The sequence below is a fragment of the Hibiscus syriacus genome, unplaced genomic scaffold, assembly GCF_006381635.1.
Source record: "Hibiscus syriacus cultivar Baekdansim isolate YM2019G1 unplaced genomic scaffold, ASM638163v2 tig00112159_pilon, whole genome shotgun sequence".
In the NCBI taxonomy this organism is placed as follows: Eukaryota; Viridiplantae; Streptophyta; class Magnoliopsida; order Malvales; family Malvaceae; genus Hibiscus; species Hibiscus syriacus.
The window spans coordinates 1,717,254-1,736,696 of NW_024063263.1; the positions used below are offsets into that span (position 1 = coordinate 1,717,254).

The 19,443-nt window shown below is 34.0% G+C and overlaps 3 protein-coding genes across 3 annotated transcripts in view; 1 reads left to right on the forward strand and 2 right to left on the reverse strand.

Moving 5' to 3' along the window:
* Positions 1 to 1,225: 1,225 nt before the first annotated feature.
* On the forward strand, positions 1,226 to 3,929 carry LOC120175231. Its single transcript, XM_039181899.1, has 4 exons — positions 1,226 to 1,393; positions 1,980 to 2,392; positions 3,165 to 3,445; positions 3,526 to 3,929. The coding sequence occupies exons 1-3, from the start codon at positions 1,290 to 1,292 to the stop codon at positions 3,224 to 3,226; spliced, it is 579 nt and encodes a 192-aa protein (XP_039037830.1). The 5' UTR covers positions 1,226 to 1,289; the 3' UTR covers positions 3,227 to 3,445; positions 3,526 to 3,929.
* A 1,386-nt stretch (positions 3,930 to 5,315) lies between these two features.
* LOC120175232 lies at positions 5,316 to 6,423 on the reverse strand. Its single transcript, XM_039181900.1, has one exon. The coding sequence runs from the start codon at positions 5,985 to 5,987 to the stop codon at positions 5,472 to 5,474; it is 516 nt and encodes a 171-aa protein (XP_039037831.1). The 5' UTR covers positions 5,988 to 6,423; the 3' UTR covers positions 5,316 to 5,471.
* A 5,747-nt stretch (positions 6,424 to 12,170) lies between these two features.
* The window catches only part of LOC120175022 (FCS-Like Zinc finger 8-like), a 33,279-nt gene continuing 26,006 nt past the window's right edge, over positions 12,171 to 19,443 (reverse strand). The window contains exon 6 of the mRNA XM_039181724.1: positions 12,171 to 12,182. Coding sequence (XP_039037655.1) covers positions 12,180 to 12,182 — 3 coding nt within the window. The 3' untranslated portion in view covers positions 12,171 to 12,179. The remainder of the gene's footprint in view (positions 12,183 to 19,443) is intronic.

Genomic DNA, 19,443 nt, shown 5'->3' on the forward strand with positions numbered 1-19,443 from the left:
ATGAAAATTATACATTAAAAAGTAGAAAGACATATGCATGTAAAATTTTATATTTGAAAAATACATAAATTACAATTGATTATAGACGGAGTAGTGAAATGTTTTTATATAAATTTCTGATAATTTATTTGAATTTTAAAAAATATTTTTTATTTATACAATTTTGAAATAATAATAATATTTATTATATTTATAGATAATCTTATTTTTTTAATTGAATCAGCGAGAAAACTGACCCAATCTATTTAAGCCCCGTGAATAAAATGCTTAATATCAAAACAAGTGTCTAAACTATACCATTTTTCCGAATATGTGCTTAAAATATTTTTTTACTTATCCAGGTGCCTAATGTTACGAACGTTAATATTTTAGGTACTCAAACCATCAACGGTGTTAGTTTTTCCCGTTAAGTGATGTGTCACAATCTGTGATTTTAAAATTTGTTTTAAAAAATTAAAAATATTATGATATTTATAAAAACACTAACTTTTCTTAAACTATATAACAGTCACAAAATCTCTAAAATCCCCAAATCCTGACCTTTACCTGCCGCAGCCGCCCTTTCCGGACACAACCATCACTGTTGACGTAGTCCATATTATTCTCCTAATCATAAGCCGCCGTAGTTACCATCGATTGACCGTCAAAATCATGTTGGATCATGATTTTCATTATAGGGTTCGCAGAGTATAACACGCCGATTTGTCACCGATCGATCATGATTCCATAGAGATTTTGTCGCCGGAGGAAGTGAGATCGAGTGGAACTTCGTCAATAATAAAGGCTGGCCGTTTGTGTGGGTTTAGAAGTTGAAAGGAATGTTTTTAAATTTTAGGCTTATTCAAAATTTTTATTTATTTTTAAATGTATAATTTTTATTTTTTAATTTTAAATAAAATTTTTAAAATCACCAAATTATGACATATGTCACTTAAAGAAGAAATTAATGATATTGATGATCTGTACACTTAAAATGGTAATATTTTTATATTAGACATCGCAATTAGTTAAACAATATTTTATATACTTATTCGAGAAAAACAATATAATTTAAACACTTAATTTTTCTTAATTTTGGTATTAAGCGTAAATAATTAAAAAAACGAGTATTACATGGAACACCAAATTGTAATAATTTATGAAGAAATCGATTAGCTGCTAAACATCCCAAACCTCGATGTCTGTCAGCTTGTAATTCCGGGAATGAGAGCTCTCAAAAGATCAAAATTTTCAATCTTTTGATCCCTTTGGGTGCTTTATTTTTGTAGGTCAAACTAGGATTTTTGTTCATGGTGCCCATTCCTTCTCCTCGTATGGGTATTCTTCCTCCTACTAATAACCCTACCGACTTGGGTATTCCGCACACAGATATCCATCAAGATCTGTTTCCAGAGTAAGTTTTAAGTTTTTGGTTTCATTTCTTCACCCAATTGCTTGTTTCAGTGTTTTTGTTTGCTCATTTTTTTCTTACATATTTTGCTGTTGGGTGAGTTTAATCTGATGATGATGTCTGACGAGAATTTGGGTTTGTAATGTACTGTTAGAACATGCAAAAGACACTAGCGAGCATGTATGTAAGAAACAATTTTATGTAAGAAGTTTTAGAAATGTAGGGGGTGTGATCTGTGAAATTGCAAAATTTATGGGTGCATAGTTAGATCATCAAGGGAGAACTCAAAGTAAATACCTAAAAATGAGAATTTGAAATGTTCAGGGGAGCAACCGCACCCCAGCATCCCCTCGATCCATCCCTGGATGTTTAGTTGTTTCGGTGTATGTTGCTCCTATTCTTCATTTTTGATAATCATGTTCTGATACGGGTGTCTTATATAGCCCCTCAAATACATGGAAATTGGACAAACCCTTGTGGGAAATGTACTTATATCCGACACTCGCAGCTGAGTCCGAGTAAGATACTAGCTTCATTGTATGTTCCTATGAATTTCGGAGTAAAGATGCAAATTTATCCCAATTTGCAGTTATTATGCTGGACCAGCTTCCACTCCGTGTGAGCCGGAACACAAAATTCCGGGGGGACAATATAATGGAGGTAACCGTTGTGCTTCTGTAATTAAAGAGAATAATTCCCTTCCACAAGTTCCGCCTGGTAGTAGTGGAGAAGGATTACCTTATGCACCTATGCATTGGCCAAATGTGGGTGATATTTGGAGCTGGAGAGTGGGGAGGAAGGTCAGCAGTTATGGCTTCTATAGCGATAGATATCTCAAAGTTCCGGAAAGTCTTCGAAAGCCAAATGCCTCGAAAATCTTTTCAAGCAAGCCAGCACTTGAACGTTTTCTCCAGTCCGATTTCCCGGATGCAGATGCTAGCACGTTCTTTGCTTCATTTATTTGGAAAATTCCTGCCGTTGTGTTGCTTCCTTATTCATTTTGTGAGTAAATTTGATTTATAACCCTTTTTCTTTCCCCTTTTTTGGTAGGAAGAGATTTAGAATGCATATTTGATTATATAATACTTAGCATCTAACCATAGAACGTTTGCAGGGTAATTCGGATCGAATGAGTCAAATATTTAGATTCCATATTTTTCTTTAGTTTATAACTTGGGTTGCAGACCTTGATATATCATTTATACGTCTTTAAACCCCTCCGGTCCTTATCTGAACTCATATGTTGGTTACAATTACGCATGATTGATGTTCTTAGGAACTTTTAACCGCATGGCTTGTGAATGATATAGCACTTATAGTTAAGGGTGTAGCACGATAATTGTTGGCACTCAGATGTTGGTTACAATTACTATTTTCTTATTGTTTCTTTTTCTTATGTGTTTTATCTTGTTCGTTTAGAATAAAACTTCGTTTCTCAACGAAGTTGACATGCCGCAATGTACTCTTGAAGACGTTCTCTGAAAGAATCCATAACCATTTAATCATGTCAAGTTTGAATGATGTGCAATTTATATGCATTGATCCAATGGCCCCTCGTTCTTGTTTCATACAAGGATAGGGAAACTGTTTTTTTCTGATAGAGAGACCGGGAAACTGGTGAGATAGTCGTCCACGTTATATTCATTCAAATGTCTTCGGGTTTTTGTGTTTATTAAACATAGTTCTTTACTCTTCTGGGAAGTTTGAAGTTACATGATGCTTGTTTTCTCCTGATTGCTGAACTAAAATACTTCTTTTATGTGGTGAATGCCAGCTCCCACGCATTCAGTACCAGCTCAAGGAATGGAAGATGGTAAACAACAAATTAACAAATAACTCTGCACACAACGGAAAGGAAGAGGCCTCCCCCCTCTTCCCCGTTAAGTACTCTGAGTTCCATTGATGGCAAAAAAATGCAGAAGACAACTAAAGGATCAGCCAAAACTAAGCAGCAAACTCACCCACGACTTACAGATTCCGCCCCACCCACATCCATAATTGAAGATACAAACGGTGATCTTGATGCGTCTTTCTTAGACAATGAAATGGGAAGAGGTTAGAATTTGGCATGTATACATTTTCCTGAAAATGGTTCTTTGTTCCTTCCTTTTATTTGCCTTTTGAAATGGTTGCAGCTGAGTTCGACAACTACCTCAATTCTTTGGATGAGATTCTTGTTCAGCCTTGGTTTCAAGAACCATTTTACCATATGGAAATGATGGCTGAAGCTCGAAAGAAACTATCTTCGCTTCTCGATATGGATTTTCCTTCATTGATTTGCTTCAAAGACCTTGATGAACTCGCAGCTCTAGCATCCAAATTTCAGAAGGATCCTACACTTACTGCTGCACAACTTGTGAAACTGAAGTTAATAGAAGAGATTCCAACATTCGCAGTCGCGTTTCTTGAGAATAGGGAAGTAATGGAGCATCCATAAAGCATGGATTCACCTATTGAGTTGTTAACATCATTCAAGACAAGAATATAGATGCTTCTAAAGTAATGTACTTGTGATTGTGAAAGAATCTTTTCCTTTCGCAAAAAAGCAGCAACCCTACCACAATCAAAATGTCATGCTACAAAAGTAGCTCAAGGGGAAAATAGTGTCTCAAAATTTTATTACTTAAATACCAAGTACATCAGAAGTACATTCCAAATATAACCAAACTATCACCTCAACATAGACCAAAGCAATCTGCAGAAACACCACAAAGACCAATCCCAGCTCAGTAATTCTGATTTGGGAGAAAACACGGAACATCGATACATAATACATATACCGTGCAAGTATGCCATACTCGTATTGAGATATACGACAAACATGGATGCCAAATACAGATTTGCAAACTATGTCCATCACCCTGGTCCTCCCCCACCACACCTCCAGGGCATGGGGACCAAAAGGTTAGGTGCTTCAACAATAACCCCACAGATATTCTGAATAACTGAAACTGACTTTCTGTAGGAGGCTAGAAGGATAGGTTTATGTCAACTTCGGAAGAAATGCATGATATGTTCCGATTCCGGAAAGTGTTGCAGTAAATTAAGATGAGGATGCAGGTTCAGCAACCAGTGGCAATCATACAATGAATCAATATGAAGTATATAATGGCAAGAAAAAGAGGAGATAAAGATGTCACAATTGTCTTTTTGGATCAATGAATTGTTGACCAAAAGGCAAAGATTGATAACAATTTGACATTATGAATCAACAAATGGACTTTCTTTAAGATTACTTAAAAAGAAAGAAAGATATCAACAAAAAGACTCATCATAATATGAAAAAGAATGAATGTATGAATGAATCAAAGACCATGTGGACCAAAAGCATAGATTCTTTACCACTGAGCAAGAAAGGGAATCAATTCTCAACATCAGCACCCCAAAGTTAAACTTGTTGCTTTACCATGTTTATGGTTGAGTTTCAACCAAGGATGCAAACAGGAAAATGCTGGTTCGTAAAATGCCACAAATCTCAAAGACGAAGACCGGAAAGCAATCATTTAGGTAATCACTACCTTCCAATGCTAACAAACATGTTATGCATATGATGTTAACAAACAAAAACATACCCAAAACAATCCGCACTCCGGCCTTTAACAGCTTCCCATATGCCTAAATATGAGATGATAACCGAGAAGACCTCAACTTCAACCAGTTTATGCCGATCCTCATTTCCACTAAAAATAAAACAAAAATAAGGAGAAAAAAACATCCACAGCCATGCTTATGATCATTTTCACATGGATAAGAGCTTATGCAAAGCATGTACTTTCCATGAACATATCAAAATCTTAGACCTTTCCTGATATACACAAACATGAACTTAAAAACAACCATTTTTACTGCAAATCATAAAGCCAGCTTCATCCTCTACTAAATATTCTATTAAATATCATAGAGATTTGATTAAGCAATGACATTCTCCATCATTCAAAGAGCAATTCTTGATTTGATTAAGCAAAAATAAAAGGTAGCCATACAAAAAAAGGATTAAGCTCCACCAGTGAGCTTGAAAAACTAAAATGAAAACAACATGCAATTAAAGTAAAATCGAGGCAAATGATTCCATTGTTATTACTTACTGTACTAGAACAAGCCTATTATTATTGCTATTACCATTTCCCATTCCTCGTTCATCCACTTCTCCTCCCTTCGGCACCGTCACAATCAGCTCTCCGTCCTCGTAAACCGCACTAGCAAGCTCCGGACGAGTGGTCTCCGGCAACCTGAACCGCCACATGTCAAGCTCCAAATCATCCAGCAAACCGAAATCCACCAAACTGTCGGATCTTATCACAATCTTAGTAACCCCGGGATGGATTTCGACGGTATGAGCCCTGACGACGTCGCCGATCCTCCCATCGGTTTCGACTACGAACTTGAAGCAGTTGGGATTCTCCTCCACCGCCACGTCGGCATCGGACCTAAAAGGCAGCTCGAGGACGCGGCTGAAGATGTGGGGCAGCCTACGGAGCTTTTTGTTGGACACACCACCGCCGTTCAACAAGGACTCAGCTTGGGACCTTGCGGTCCTCGGGTTCATCACATATTGGATTGTAATGTTCCTCCTCTTCGGCAAAGGGTGGATTCTCATAGTGCTGGGTTTCTGGGTTTTTTCCCCCAACAAAGATTTGACCTTTTCGAAGTGAAGGCAAAGGAGGAAGCTTGGAACAAGATTAATAGTAACAACAAAAACGAAGATAGAGATGCTTTCTCGGAGAAAAGTGAAGAAATTCGGAAAGGAATCAAAATCCTGATCAAGTTGTGGAGTGGAAAAGGTGAAAACATAAAAAGCAATGGCGTCAATTCATCAAATTTCTCTCTTTTTCCTTTCGGAAGATCTGGACAACACCTTCAAAAGGGTTACGGGAGGAAACTAAGATAGAAGGAATGATTATGAGAACAATTAGTTCTTTGAGATTGAGTGCGGAAAAGGGTAACCAAATTTCGGGTGAATTTGATTCCTTTTTGCAAGAACTGGGAAATTTATTTTCTCGAGAAACGTAGAAATCTGGCTTTTTATTTAAGTGTTTGCAGGAAAAAAACATATACTTAAGCCCTGTTTGTTTACTTGATTAAGCGTTGAATGATTTAAATGTTGAATGATTTAGAGACTCTGAATGATTTGGTTCTGAATGTGACATGTTATTTGATAACTGGTTCTGAACGATTCAAAATGTACTTATGTGCTGAATCATTCAGTACTGTTTTACTGAATTAGTCAACACTGAATCATTCGGAAGTGCGAAACAAACGCGCTGAATGTTGAACGGTTCAGCATTCAACGCTGAACGGTTCAGCATTTAACGCTGAATGATTTCATTAAGAGACAAACAAACAATCCCTTAGAGCCATTGGATAAATTATGGGAAGTTTGTCCTACATCAGCCTTAATATAATGTTAAGTAAATGTGTTATCAGAAATGTTATTATTTTTTAATATTTTCGATAAAAATTATCTAAAATATTATTTTTTTTCCTAAAATATTAATGTTTTTTTTAATATTTTTTGTAGAAAAAATAATATTTTATATAATGTTTTATTGGATATGTTAACAAACTCGATAAAACGTCTAATAATAATATTTTCAGTAAAAATAATAATATTTTAAGTAATTTTTATCGAAAATATTAAAAAAATAATAATATTTTCAGTAACATATTTCCTTAATCGTATATTAAGTTGTCGCACGTAAGACATTTCCATAAATTATAGGCGCAAAATAGAATACAAAGAGACTAGGTTTTGGTTAATGGTCCCTTAATTCTAGAAAATTTACATATCAACCCCACTGCCTTTTATTTTCTTTGTAAGGACTGCTATTTAGTGATTATTATTAGGAACGATCACGAGATTCGAATCTAACAGTTTTTGACTCTATAAGGTTAATATTTATAAAAAAAATTGTTTTAAGTTAGGCTGATTCACATTTCGAGTAATTTCTTTAACTAATAATATAATTGTTCCTTATATGTTTAAGAATAATTGTAATAATATATCTTTATTTATATATTTTTAACTAACTACCTATTTTACATAATAAAAATAATATATATATCGGATCAAATGTAAATTTTCATCTTAAAATCATATCGAATTTCAAATCAAATTTCTAAATTCAAATCAAATCAAAAGATAAATAAAAGTATAATACCTAATTCGAGTTTAAATATTTCAAAACTCGTCCCTAATTATTTATCCCTAACACTTCAATCCAATTAAATTCATCACATGGGTGAATTTTTTTGAAAGATAGGATTTTATTTTACTTTAATGTATTTAATATATATCTTATGATTAATGTTTTAAGTTTGTATTTTTTTAATAATAATATTTTTAAAATTTAAATATAAAGTATTATTAAAATTAGATAAATAATGTTATTAAAATAAATATAATTATTTTACCAAAAAATAAATAAAAAGTATTAAAATTTAATTTAACTTTAAAGTTATGAGAATTGTCTGTCCAGCTCAGTTGGTTAGAGCGCAAAGCTCTTAACCTTGTGGTCATGAGATCGAGTCTCACGGTGGGCAATTCAAAATTTTGACTGTCGGAGGTCTCCCACGGAAGTTGCTCTCAACCTGGCGTTAGGGGCATCCTACTGTCCTACCTCCCCTTATCCCATTACACATGGGAATAGGGTCATCTAATTTATGAATTGTTTGTCCAGCTCAGTTGGTAGAGCGCAAGGCTCTTAATCTTGTGGTCGTGGGATCGAGTCCCACGGTGGGCAATTCATAATTTTGATTGTCGGAGGTCTTCCACGGAAACTGCTCTCAACCTGGCGTTAGAGGCAACCTACTACTCTACCTCCCCTCACCCCATTACATATAAGAATATAGTCAACTAATTTTTTAAAGTCGTGAACATTCCGTACTTGCTATAAGGATTCAGAAAGTTATGCAAACAAGGACAGGGGGCGAAGGTGCAATGATCTTTCCAAAAAAAAGGATATGGGTTTCATTATAGGGTAAATTTCACTTTTAGTACCTAAATTATCATTTTTAATCTATTTTAATACTTAAATGTTTAATTTTTTAAATCATGTCTAACGTTTAGTTTTTGTTTTAGTACCTTACCGTAAAAATCTTAACGCGTTTCCAAAAAACAGGATATAAGTTTCATTATAGGGTAAAATTTACTTTTAGTACTTAAATTATCAGTTTTGATTTGTTTTAGTACTTAAATGTTCAATTTTTTTAAATCATGTCTAACGTTTAGTTTTTTTTTTGTTTTAGTACCTCACCGTAAAAAGCTTAACGCGTTTCGTACTTAAACTATCAATTTTTGTTCGTTTAATTTCTGGTTTCATTATGGGTTTTATTTATATCTTACCAAAAAACAGGATATGGGTTTCATTATAGGGTAAATTCTACTTTTAGTACCTAAATTATCATTTTTGATATGTTTTAGTACTTAAATGTTCAATTTTTTTAAATCATGCCTAATGTTTAATTTTTGTTTTGTTTTAGTACCTCACCGTAAAAAGCTTAACTCGTTTCGTAAGTAAATTATCAGTTTTGGTTAGTTTTAATACCTAAATTTAAAATTGGTTTATTTTAGTACCTAAACTTTAAATTATTTTCAAAATTTAACGTTAAGTTTTTAACGGTTGTACTAAAATTAAATAAAAACCAAACATTAGGTATGATTTTTAGAAATTTTAACCTTCAGAAAGAAATTTTTAAGATTTAAGATTTTAAGTTTATTCTTTTAAAAGTTTATTTTAGCTTTTGTCCGGGTATATTCTTATTATCTGTTCATCCAATACTTACTAATGGTTGAAATTCATTTAGGGTGTAGATGTTAATTTTTTAAAAGTTCGGTTAATGATAAATTTGATTAAAAAAATCACAGATTTGATGTTCTCAAAAGTGATGGATGCTATTATGAGGCTAATCACAGTTGCGGCATGATTGTTAGCTGCTTTTAAGACTTTATCCGCCTGTAGAAGCACCCAACGCTCAGTTGAGAAAAAAGGATCATACTTTAAGCTTGTGATAAATCATTTAACATTGATGCAATCGTGTTTCAGTGATGTTCTGCATTTTTGGTTCAAATCTGCAATCCATTCCTTCAAAGCCAAAAGCATGCCTTTTAACGTGATCATGTTAAGACGCAAGAAAAAAAGGGAAATAAGAAGAAAAAAAATATGGTTTTGTAGAATGTCTGGTTGGTGTTTGATAGAATGTCTGATCGAGAATATTGATGCATGGAGTAGTATCATAGATGGACGTCGATTTTGCTAGTAATTTTCTAAATATTTTGTTGAGTAGTACCACCTTGTTCATTTCCGAGTTTTGGATGTACTAGCTTCGGGAATACTGTGTTAAGCTTGGGGAACGTGTTCATTGTAGCTATTACGCCAATCCGTCCGACTTTGCATCTAAGGCAATAATTTACTACGATACAGTTTGCAAATTCCTTTTCAATTTTTTTTATTATTGTTGTCCTGTCAGTATTAACTTTTCGATTTTGTAGTACTATATCCAACATTTGGCGGTTCACTTCTTTTAATTTGGACCAAAAGTCGCGAATATAGTGATCGATGACCATGAGCATGGTGGATGTTTGAGATTATAGATGAACGCTCTGGTGATGAAAGAGCATCTGATGGGAGTTACTGGACATAGGTCGACTGCATTATTCGAAAAGATAGTTCTGTTATAGCTATGTATGCAAGTTGTGGTTGCATGGATATGGCTCCGCAATTGTTTGGTCACGTGACACCGTTGTAATGGTTTCGGGGTGTTCGATGCACACAAGTTGAGGATGCTTGACACCGTTGTAATGATAATGTGATCGAACTCGAGAATATTTTTTGATAGTTTGGGCAGAACGCCTTAGGAAGGAAACCTGATCAGGTAAAATTTCTGAGTGATATACTAGTTTATGTGCATCTTGCTGTATTAGATAACCGAATGGATACTTGTATGTGTTGATATGAACGGTTTTGGAGGATCTTTGCCTATTGATAGTGCTGATTGGAACGCGTTTTAAATGTGGGAGTTTAGAAAGAGCGAGAGGAGTTTTTGAGAAAATGACAAGAAGAAATGTAAAATCTTAGATCAGTATGATCGACATACTTGGTATAGATGGGGATCCCAATAATGCTCTAGGCTTCTTTCACGAAATGAGAGAGGCCATGTTGAGTCCATTAATGAGTGTGCTTCATGCTTGTAGCCATTTTGCATCCATGATCCCTCCTAAATCTGAACTTAACCATGCATGATCAGTGGTTTCTTCCATGCTAACCTCGAGTGTAGTTGTCAAGATTGTAGTGAAAAAACTGCCTTTGGTACCTATTGTTGTCATTTGGAGATCCCGAATGGCTGCTTGTCAAATTCTCGTGAGACTGAATTAGGATCCAAATTGTTATGGCATCCTTGTAGTATTACCAGACATTTATGCCAAAGGAAGTGGAAAGATATTGGGATTTGAGGCCATTAATGAAAGAAAGAGGTATATCTAAGGAAAAGGCTTGCATGAGTTTTTAGTGGCAGATAGGAATTGAAACAAACACGAGCTGGTTATTGAGTTGAAGCTTCTAGGTTATGCTCCTAATCCCCATAGTTTGGCATAGTGAGAAATTAGCACTCGGTTATGTGCTCATCAATGGGGGAAACCTATGTTACTCGGATGTATTGGATAGTATGTGTCTGTCACGGGTATTTTCAGGTTTTTCTAAGTTTTTCCATGTGCCGGCCAATGGTACTTCATCTCTTGACCCTTTCTTCTGGTTTTTTATCTTAAACACAGAAATTCTACAATGGTTAAGTATTCTCTGCGATTGGATGTTGTATCCATTAGGAAGAACATGATCCTTCTTCGAAATTTTGTTATCTTGCGGGATAATATAACTCATGCCCTTGGACACTTGTGTATTGAAAGGTACATAAGTTGAGATTGCATGATTCTAGTGAATATTTTGCTTAAATCCTAATTGCCTTCATCAGAAAGCATCCAATAATTGATGTACTAGAAAACACTAATCTGTTTCTTCTTTCACTGCATACCTAGAATCTGATTCCATGTCATTGGTTGACTGTTTAGGCATGGAACCCTCTAAAAACCAAGTATAAGGTTGACCGATCTATAACTGATTTAGTGAATCACATGGAACATGATTAAGTTAGTTCCCTAACTGGTTGAGGATGCCTGCTTAGGACACTTAAATTCTGTTATTAAGCAAAATGATCCCATTAGATTTTTCTCTTGCATGTTTTCAAGAAACATGTGATGGGTGTTTTATGATGGTACAAATTGTGATCAATAGTCTTGCATCTGTTTACATCGATGGCCTAATGTGGGGTACTTGATGCTTCCAACTTGTGTAGAACATTTGTCTTAATCCGAGAACATGTCAATAACACGTATCGTACATCTTACGATGATATGGTTTAAGATTTAGGGCTTCATGTATATGTAGAAACTTATCTGATTATATATTCCTATCACCATCAAGATCATGGAAAGGCTTTGCATCTTATTGCAAAGAACACTTTACTTTTTCAAAATAAGGTTACTGCTTGTAGTGGGAAATTAACCATAATTTAGCCCAAATTATTGAACCATATGGAAATAGTGTTGGTTTAAGTCTTTTCTTGTGTAGTGGAAAGTTGTTCTTTACTGCTTTATTACTGAAAAGTGCAGATTTGTTGCTGATTTTCACTGTCTGAGAATCAACCAAGCCAATAGCTCATTCTCCATTGTCAAATTCCTTGTTCATTACCCAAGAATTCATCAGCATGGGGAAGAAAAACCAATAACTATAAACAAATGTCACTGAAAAAAATTAAAGAAAATTGTGTTTTGCTGGATGTTTGAATCAAAGTTAAGATCTTGCCAAAATAAAATAAAAAAACCCTTTTTCTCCCTCTTTGAACAGGAAAAGAAAAGATGCGAGGAAAATGCACACCACATATCAACTTTGAGGTAAGAAAAGAAAAGAAAAACCAGAGAGGAAGAACCTACACAAAACTTCATTGAGATAACATCTCCTGCACAAAACAAGTTGTCAATGATCGTTCATGTAGATGTGCAGATGTGCTACTGTAGCTGATCATTAGTTGGACTCGAGCTGTAACATCCTCAATATCGGGTTAGTGATCAAATTGTAAAGTTTCACAATTTGGTGACTAGAGTAGAACCATGGATTAGTTCAATGATTTATTTGGAAATAAATCATAAAAGTTGTTAGTAATTATTAGATGAATTGAAGGGCAAAAGGGTCATTTGACAAGGAAGATTTTTATTTTCCTTATAAGATAAGGAAACCATGTGGGAAGAGAGAAAATGTTCTAGAATTCTCTTCTCTTCTCTTCTCTTCTTCCTTCTTCATACGTGAAGGCTTGAATCAAAGGTGAGTCTTCTATTTAGATAATTTTTGGATAAATTTAAGGTTGGGTTATGATCAGTATATGACAACTAAGCTTAAAGAAAGCTTAAGTTATCTTAAAATCAAAAGATAAAGGAGTTAGGGAAGATTAAAGATTTGGAGTTCTTGAGTGAAATATTGAAATAGAGTTTATAATAAGAATTGAAAGTTGAATTTGACTTGCCATCAATAAGAATAAGAGATTTATGAAGTTAGAAAGGATTAATAACAAAGTTGAAAGTTTAGCAAGATTCTTAAATTTTAAGAATCATGATGAGATATGGAAGATAAAGATGGTTTATATGGATATAAGTTGGTTTAGGTAATGGTAGTTGAGTTTAATGACATGATAAGGGCTTAAAATAGAAGAATTGAGTGAAAAGTTGATGGTTTTCGGGCTTAAAATGCAAATTCTGGGCAAGGTGTATCGATGCACATTCATTGTGTATCGATGCACTCTTTAAAGAAGAAACATCGAATGTAATTAGTGCACCGATGCATAAGGAGTGCATCGATGCATAAGGAGTGCATCGATGCACCCCCTTAAAATGAAAACATCGAAGGTGATTGGTGTATCAGTGCATGGGTAGTGCATCGATGCACATGTTAAAGAATGCGTCGATGCATTGTAGAATGTATCGATGCACTTAAAGGGGAAATTGAAATAGACATTTCTTTTGGTCTAAGAAATGATAGATTAGAATATATCAATTGGATACTGATATGTATCAATGTATAATTATATAGATATCGAGCACGAACAAGTTCCGGAACGATTATCAAGTTAAGATTCGATCGGAAAAAATGAAATCATAAAAGTGGATTGGAACTTAGTGAGGCCCAGATGAGTGCATATTATTTAGTATATGATGTTTAATGGGAAATAAGACTTGCGACAAGTCTATTTCCAATAGAAAAATGCATGAATTTCTAGATAGATGCATGTTTTGCTATGGTTCATATGTGTGCATGAGTCGATGTGGTGACATATTATTATATATGTTGCATGATTATATATGTTAACATGCTTTTGTATTTAATGATATAAGAAGTATGTGCTATGTGATGTATATATATGAACATATGTGAAACTGAACTATGTGATTGCATGAGAAAGATATGAGCCATATGACATGATATATGTTAACATGGGAAAACAAATTGTAAGATATGAACTATGTGATAATATAAAAAGAAGCTATGTGACTACATGTATATGTGAAAGAAGTTATGAACTTATATGACATATGATATGAAAGTGTATATGTAGAATGATATAAGTGAAAATGTCAATGTTATATGATACGAGAGCTATAGGTATAGTTGGCATGCCAAGAGTCGAGGGTCTACGCGGTCCTTCGGGACATACACTGATCCTTCGGGATATTTCATAGTAGTCCTTCGGGATAAAATTTCATAGCCCCTAGTGGGACCCCTTACGAGCTGTGATGACAACATAGTGTACAACCTCAATAGACTCACATATCTACAGTTCTCACAGGTGTACATGGGTTAATAAGAGATAACATTGAATACAATGTATGTGATATATATATATGTTTTGTGATATGAATTATATGATATGATATATGTGTGTTAATGATTATTGTATATGTTATAAGATATATGATATGAACATAATAGATCATATAAACAAGAGAATAGAAATATGAATGGTAATAAGATGATAATGATAGTAAATAAGATAATTATATGCATGTGTGGATTTGATATATGAATGGATATATGTTTGGGTATGATGTGATAGCAGTAATTATTCATGCATGATTACAAGTTATAGTTTACATTATATATTTATTTTCTCACTAAGTCATAGACTTAGCAAACCTTCGCTACCATAGAAAATCCCCTTATAAACCTTCGACAATAGCCTACCAAACCCAGAAAACTATGGACCTCAACGATGTTTTTAAGTTGTTTTCAGTTCATAATAGCCTTAATTTTTTTCGGATCAACAAAATTACCTTTAGCAGAAATAATGTAACCCAAGAAAATTACTTCGCTAAGCCAAAATTCACACTTAATAAACTTTAGATAGAGTTATTTTTCCTTCAAAGCGTGTATAACAATCCTCAAATGCTCATTGTGCTCAGTCTCAAACTTCGAGTAAATTAGGATATCATCAATAAAAATAATGATAAACTGATCCAGATATGGTTGGAATACACGGTTTATCATATCTATGAAAGCAACAGGGTCATTAGTTAACCCGAACAACATCGGTAAAAACTTGTGATTACCATATTAAGTATGAAAAATAGTCTTCAGAATATCAAAATCTTTCACCTTAAGCTAATAATAGTTGGACCGAAAATCAATTTTAAAGAAAATAATTGCACCTTGGAACTGGTAAAATAAATCATCAATGTTTAGTAATGGGTATTTGTTTTTAATTGTTAGTTTATTCAGTTTTTGATAATCAATGCATAGGTACAATGATCCATTCTTTTTCTTAACAAAGAGTATAGGGCTTCCCATGGAGAGGTATTAGGTTGAATAAAACCTTGATCCAACAACTGTTGTAACTGGACTTTCAGCTCTCTCAATTCCTTAGGTACCATGTGATAAGGTTCCATGGACAAAGGTGTTGTACCTAGATACAATTCAATTCTGAACTCTACTTCTCTTTTAAACAGTACACCCGATAATTCTTTTGAGAATACATCCCAAAAAATATCTCATAGTACGAATATGTTTAATTCCAGAAATAAACTTTCTTAAATCTAGGATATAAGAAAGGTATACTACAGTATCATCCCAAATCATTTTCTTAGCTACCAAGGCTGATATCACATTAGATAGATAACCTCGATGTTTACCTGTAACAACAACATCTCTATTATCAGAAGCCTTCAAAATAACTCTTTTGCATTTATAATTTAGATTAACAAGATGTTCTTTCAGCCAATCGATACCTAGAATAAGTTCAAACTCATTCAATGCGATATCCACAAGATTTTCCAAAAAAGTCTTCTTACAGAACTCACAACGTATGAATGGTTAGACCCGCCATCAAGTAAAGCAAAATAATGAATAGAATGAATGATAAAAGCAGACAACGATGTTTGGCTTATCCCGATCTTCACGATACCTTGCAGTATAAACAAGAGCAAGTTAGTATTTGACCTCACAGAACCTCTACCCTCGACAAATTGCCCCATACTCGAAGAACCCAATGCATGACCATATGAGGTGGGTCGAATATAGCTACGACCCATCGGTGTATGAAATGATCCCTAAGAACGAGAAGCAGTATGATATGTTAGAGCATGATATGTTAGAGCATGTTATGTAAAATCTCTCAAAAAATGATCAATGAAACCACACCTGAAACACGCTTTTAACTTTTGCAACACTCATCATGCTGACTACTACAATAAATAAAGGTAGGAATAACTCTTTTTGTAGAAAAAAAATCCCTACTCTCAGACTGACCAGAAAAAACAACATGTCTAGACCTATAACCAAATCTTGAAGTGTCATCCTTCAAATACTTCATAGGACGAGCAGAAGAACCAAGTAAAGCCTCAGAATCAAACTTCTTACTTTTACAATTACGTTGCTCCCTACTAAGATATTTTATCTCCTCTATAGTCTTAGCTCGGTCCACAAGCTTAACAAAGCCCCTCTCATGATGGGTAGCTATCATACTATGTATCCCAACACGTAAACTCTTCTCAAATAGTAAACATTTTTCTTCCTCAGTAGTGATAAGTCTAATAGCATACTTACTGAGACGTAAAAAATCTAACTCGTAATATGAACTGACATATCACCTTACGTCATATCCATAAATTCTTATTTATACTCTTTTAGATAACGACTACCCACAAACTGACTTTGAAAAACACTCTAGAAAAACTCATAAGTCAATTGATCCCTCGGGGTAGTCATCTTCACTGAATTTCAACAACTCAGGGCATCATCATTCGGCAGTGAAACAATAACCTAAAATATTTGATCTATCGGATAATCTATCTCATTTAGAATACGCTTAGTATCCTCAATCTAGTACTCCCTAACTGACGAGGATGCTTGAGTAAGCCCTCTAAGGTACTATACCCATTATAAAACATAGTCGACGAAACAGTAATGACAATGTCCTCTAGCTGAATCCCATCAGATCTCTAAAATAAACGCAATATTGCTTGACTAACAGTAGCATCCTTTAAATTATATGTGGATCTACCTCCAGTGGTAGGGGTATGCTTAGTATTCTCAGTCGGATCAAAAGGATTAGATGCTCGAGTACGTCCCCTTGACGAATCGACCTCAGAAAATGAAGAATATCTGTTAAAATTAGTTGGTCCCCTCCACGGCCTCATGTACTACCACTTCTGCAAAATGGAGCAAAAGGATGTTGACCTCTATGTGATAATATAAAAAGAAGCTATGTGACTATATGTATATGTGAAAGAAGTTATGAACTTATATGACATATGATATGAAAGTGTATATGTAGAATGATATAAGTGAAAATGTCAATGTTATATGATACGAGAGCTATAGGTATAGTTGGCATGCCAAGAGTCGAGGGTCTACGTGGTCCTTCGGGACATACACTGATCCTTCGGGATATTTCATAGTAGTCATTCGGGATAAAATTTCATAGCCCCTAGTGGGACCCCTTACGAGCTGTGATGACAGCATAGTGCACAACCTCAATAGACTCACATATCTACAGTTCTCACAGGTGTACATGGGTTAATAAGAGATAACATTGAATACAATGTATGTGATATATATATATGTTTTGTGATATGAATTATATGATATGATATATGTGTGTTAATGATTATTGTATATGTTATAAGATATATGATATGAACATAATAGATCATATAAACAAGAGAATAGAAATATGAATGGTAATAAGATGATAATGATAGGAAATAAGATAATTATATGCATGTGTGGATTTGATATATGAATGGATATATGTTTGGGTATGATGTGATAGCAGTAATTATTCATGCATGATTACAAGTTATAGTTTACATTATATATTTATTGTCTCACTAAGTCATAGACTTAGCATGTAAGAGATTTGCACGTAGGTTTCAAGAAGAGTGAAGAGCAATGTGGAACAAGACATGTCAGTTCTCCTTACTGAAAGTCAGATCAGAAGAGAGGTGAATAATATGTATTTTAATATATAAAGTTCTAGTTGGCATGTATTCAAAAGAATATATTGTATAAGCTCTGAATAGTTTTGTAAACGTTTTGAATAAATTATATGTTATAAAAGTTTTAAATTACTCACTATTTTATACAAGTAAATGTTTTGAAAAGTCAATGTGACACCTCATACTCGTATTCTGTTTTTAATACGGGTTGGGGGTGTTACACGAGCACCAGAAGGAGCACGAAAGGAGTGGCCGAAAATTTGTCTTGAGGAAACTGTGTTGCGACAAACCTTAACAGATTCCGATCGACAGATCAAAATAAAAGGAGTATTTATTTCCATTTATTTTTATCTTATATTCTAATAAGTTTAACCTTTTTGGTTTATTTTTTTGAGAATTAATTTTGTCATAAATTGTTATTTTGGATAACAATCTCAAGATAAGAGTAAACTCGTTCTATCTCTTACCCCTTCATTCCCTTTAATTTTATAATGATATTTATTTTATTATCATTATTATTTTTCTATAACATTCTCGGATTAATGTGCGCGATTTTTTATAACAATAAAAAAAACTAAACATATGAAATTAAGTTTTCTTCATTGATTTTTTTTACATGTGCGTGTAGTAAGGAAAATGTTTTTTAAGTTAATAGATTTTCTCAAATTATAAAACCCTAAATTTTAAAACCCTATAACGTATCAGAAATTACGCTTACTAACTTATTGATATACCCGCTCAAACTGACCACAAGATTGTGGGTGATAAGTTGTACTAAAATTCAATCGGGTACCTAGAGAGTCATGAAGAGCCTTTCTCATCGTAAACCCCAGATCACAATCAGAAATATTGGACAAAGGTACCCAATGAAGACAAACAATCTCGAAAATATACCATCAAGATAATCTATCTAGAGTATAATTAGTCTGAACCGTAATGAAGTGAGCAGACTTTGTGATGCGATCAATGATAACCCATACTGAATCCTTCTTGGATTGTGTCAATGATAATCCACTGACAAAATCCATAGTTACTTGCTCCCATTTCCATTCGGTAATCTGAATGGGTTAAAGTAAACCACATAAAAACGGATGCTCAACCTTTACTTGCTGACAAGTCAGACACTTAACCACATACTTAGTGATATTTATTTTCAAACTAAACCAATGGTACATTTCAAGTTTTGGTACATTTTAAAACCACCAGGATGCATAAAATAAAGATATTATGATATTCTCGCAAAATAACATTCTATAACTTAGGATCAATCATAACACAATAACGTCCTCAAAAGCACAATACACAATCCTCATCGAATGTGTACTCAGAATCAAAACTTTACTCAGCTCGTTTTGCAAATTGAAACAAGGATGCATCAAGAGTTTGCTTTAACTTAATCTCAACCACTAAGGTAGGATTAACTCGGAGTTCAACTAATAACATACCATCATCATATAAGCTCATACTGGCAAACATCACCCTCAAATCAATAATCGCTCTACGACTCAAAGCATCATCAACT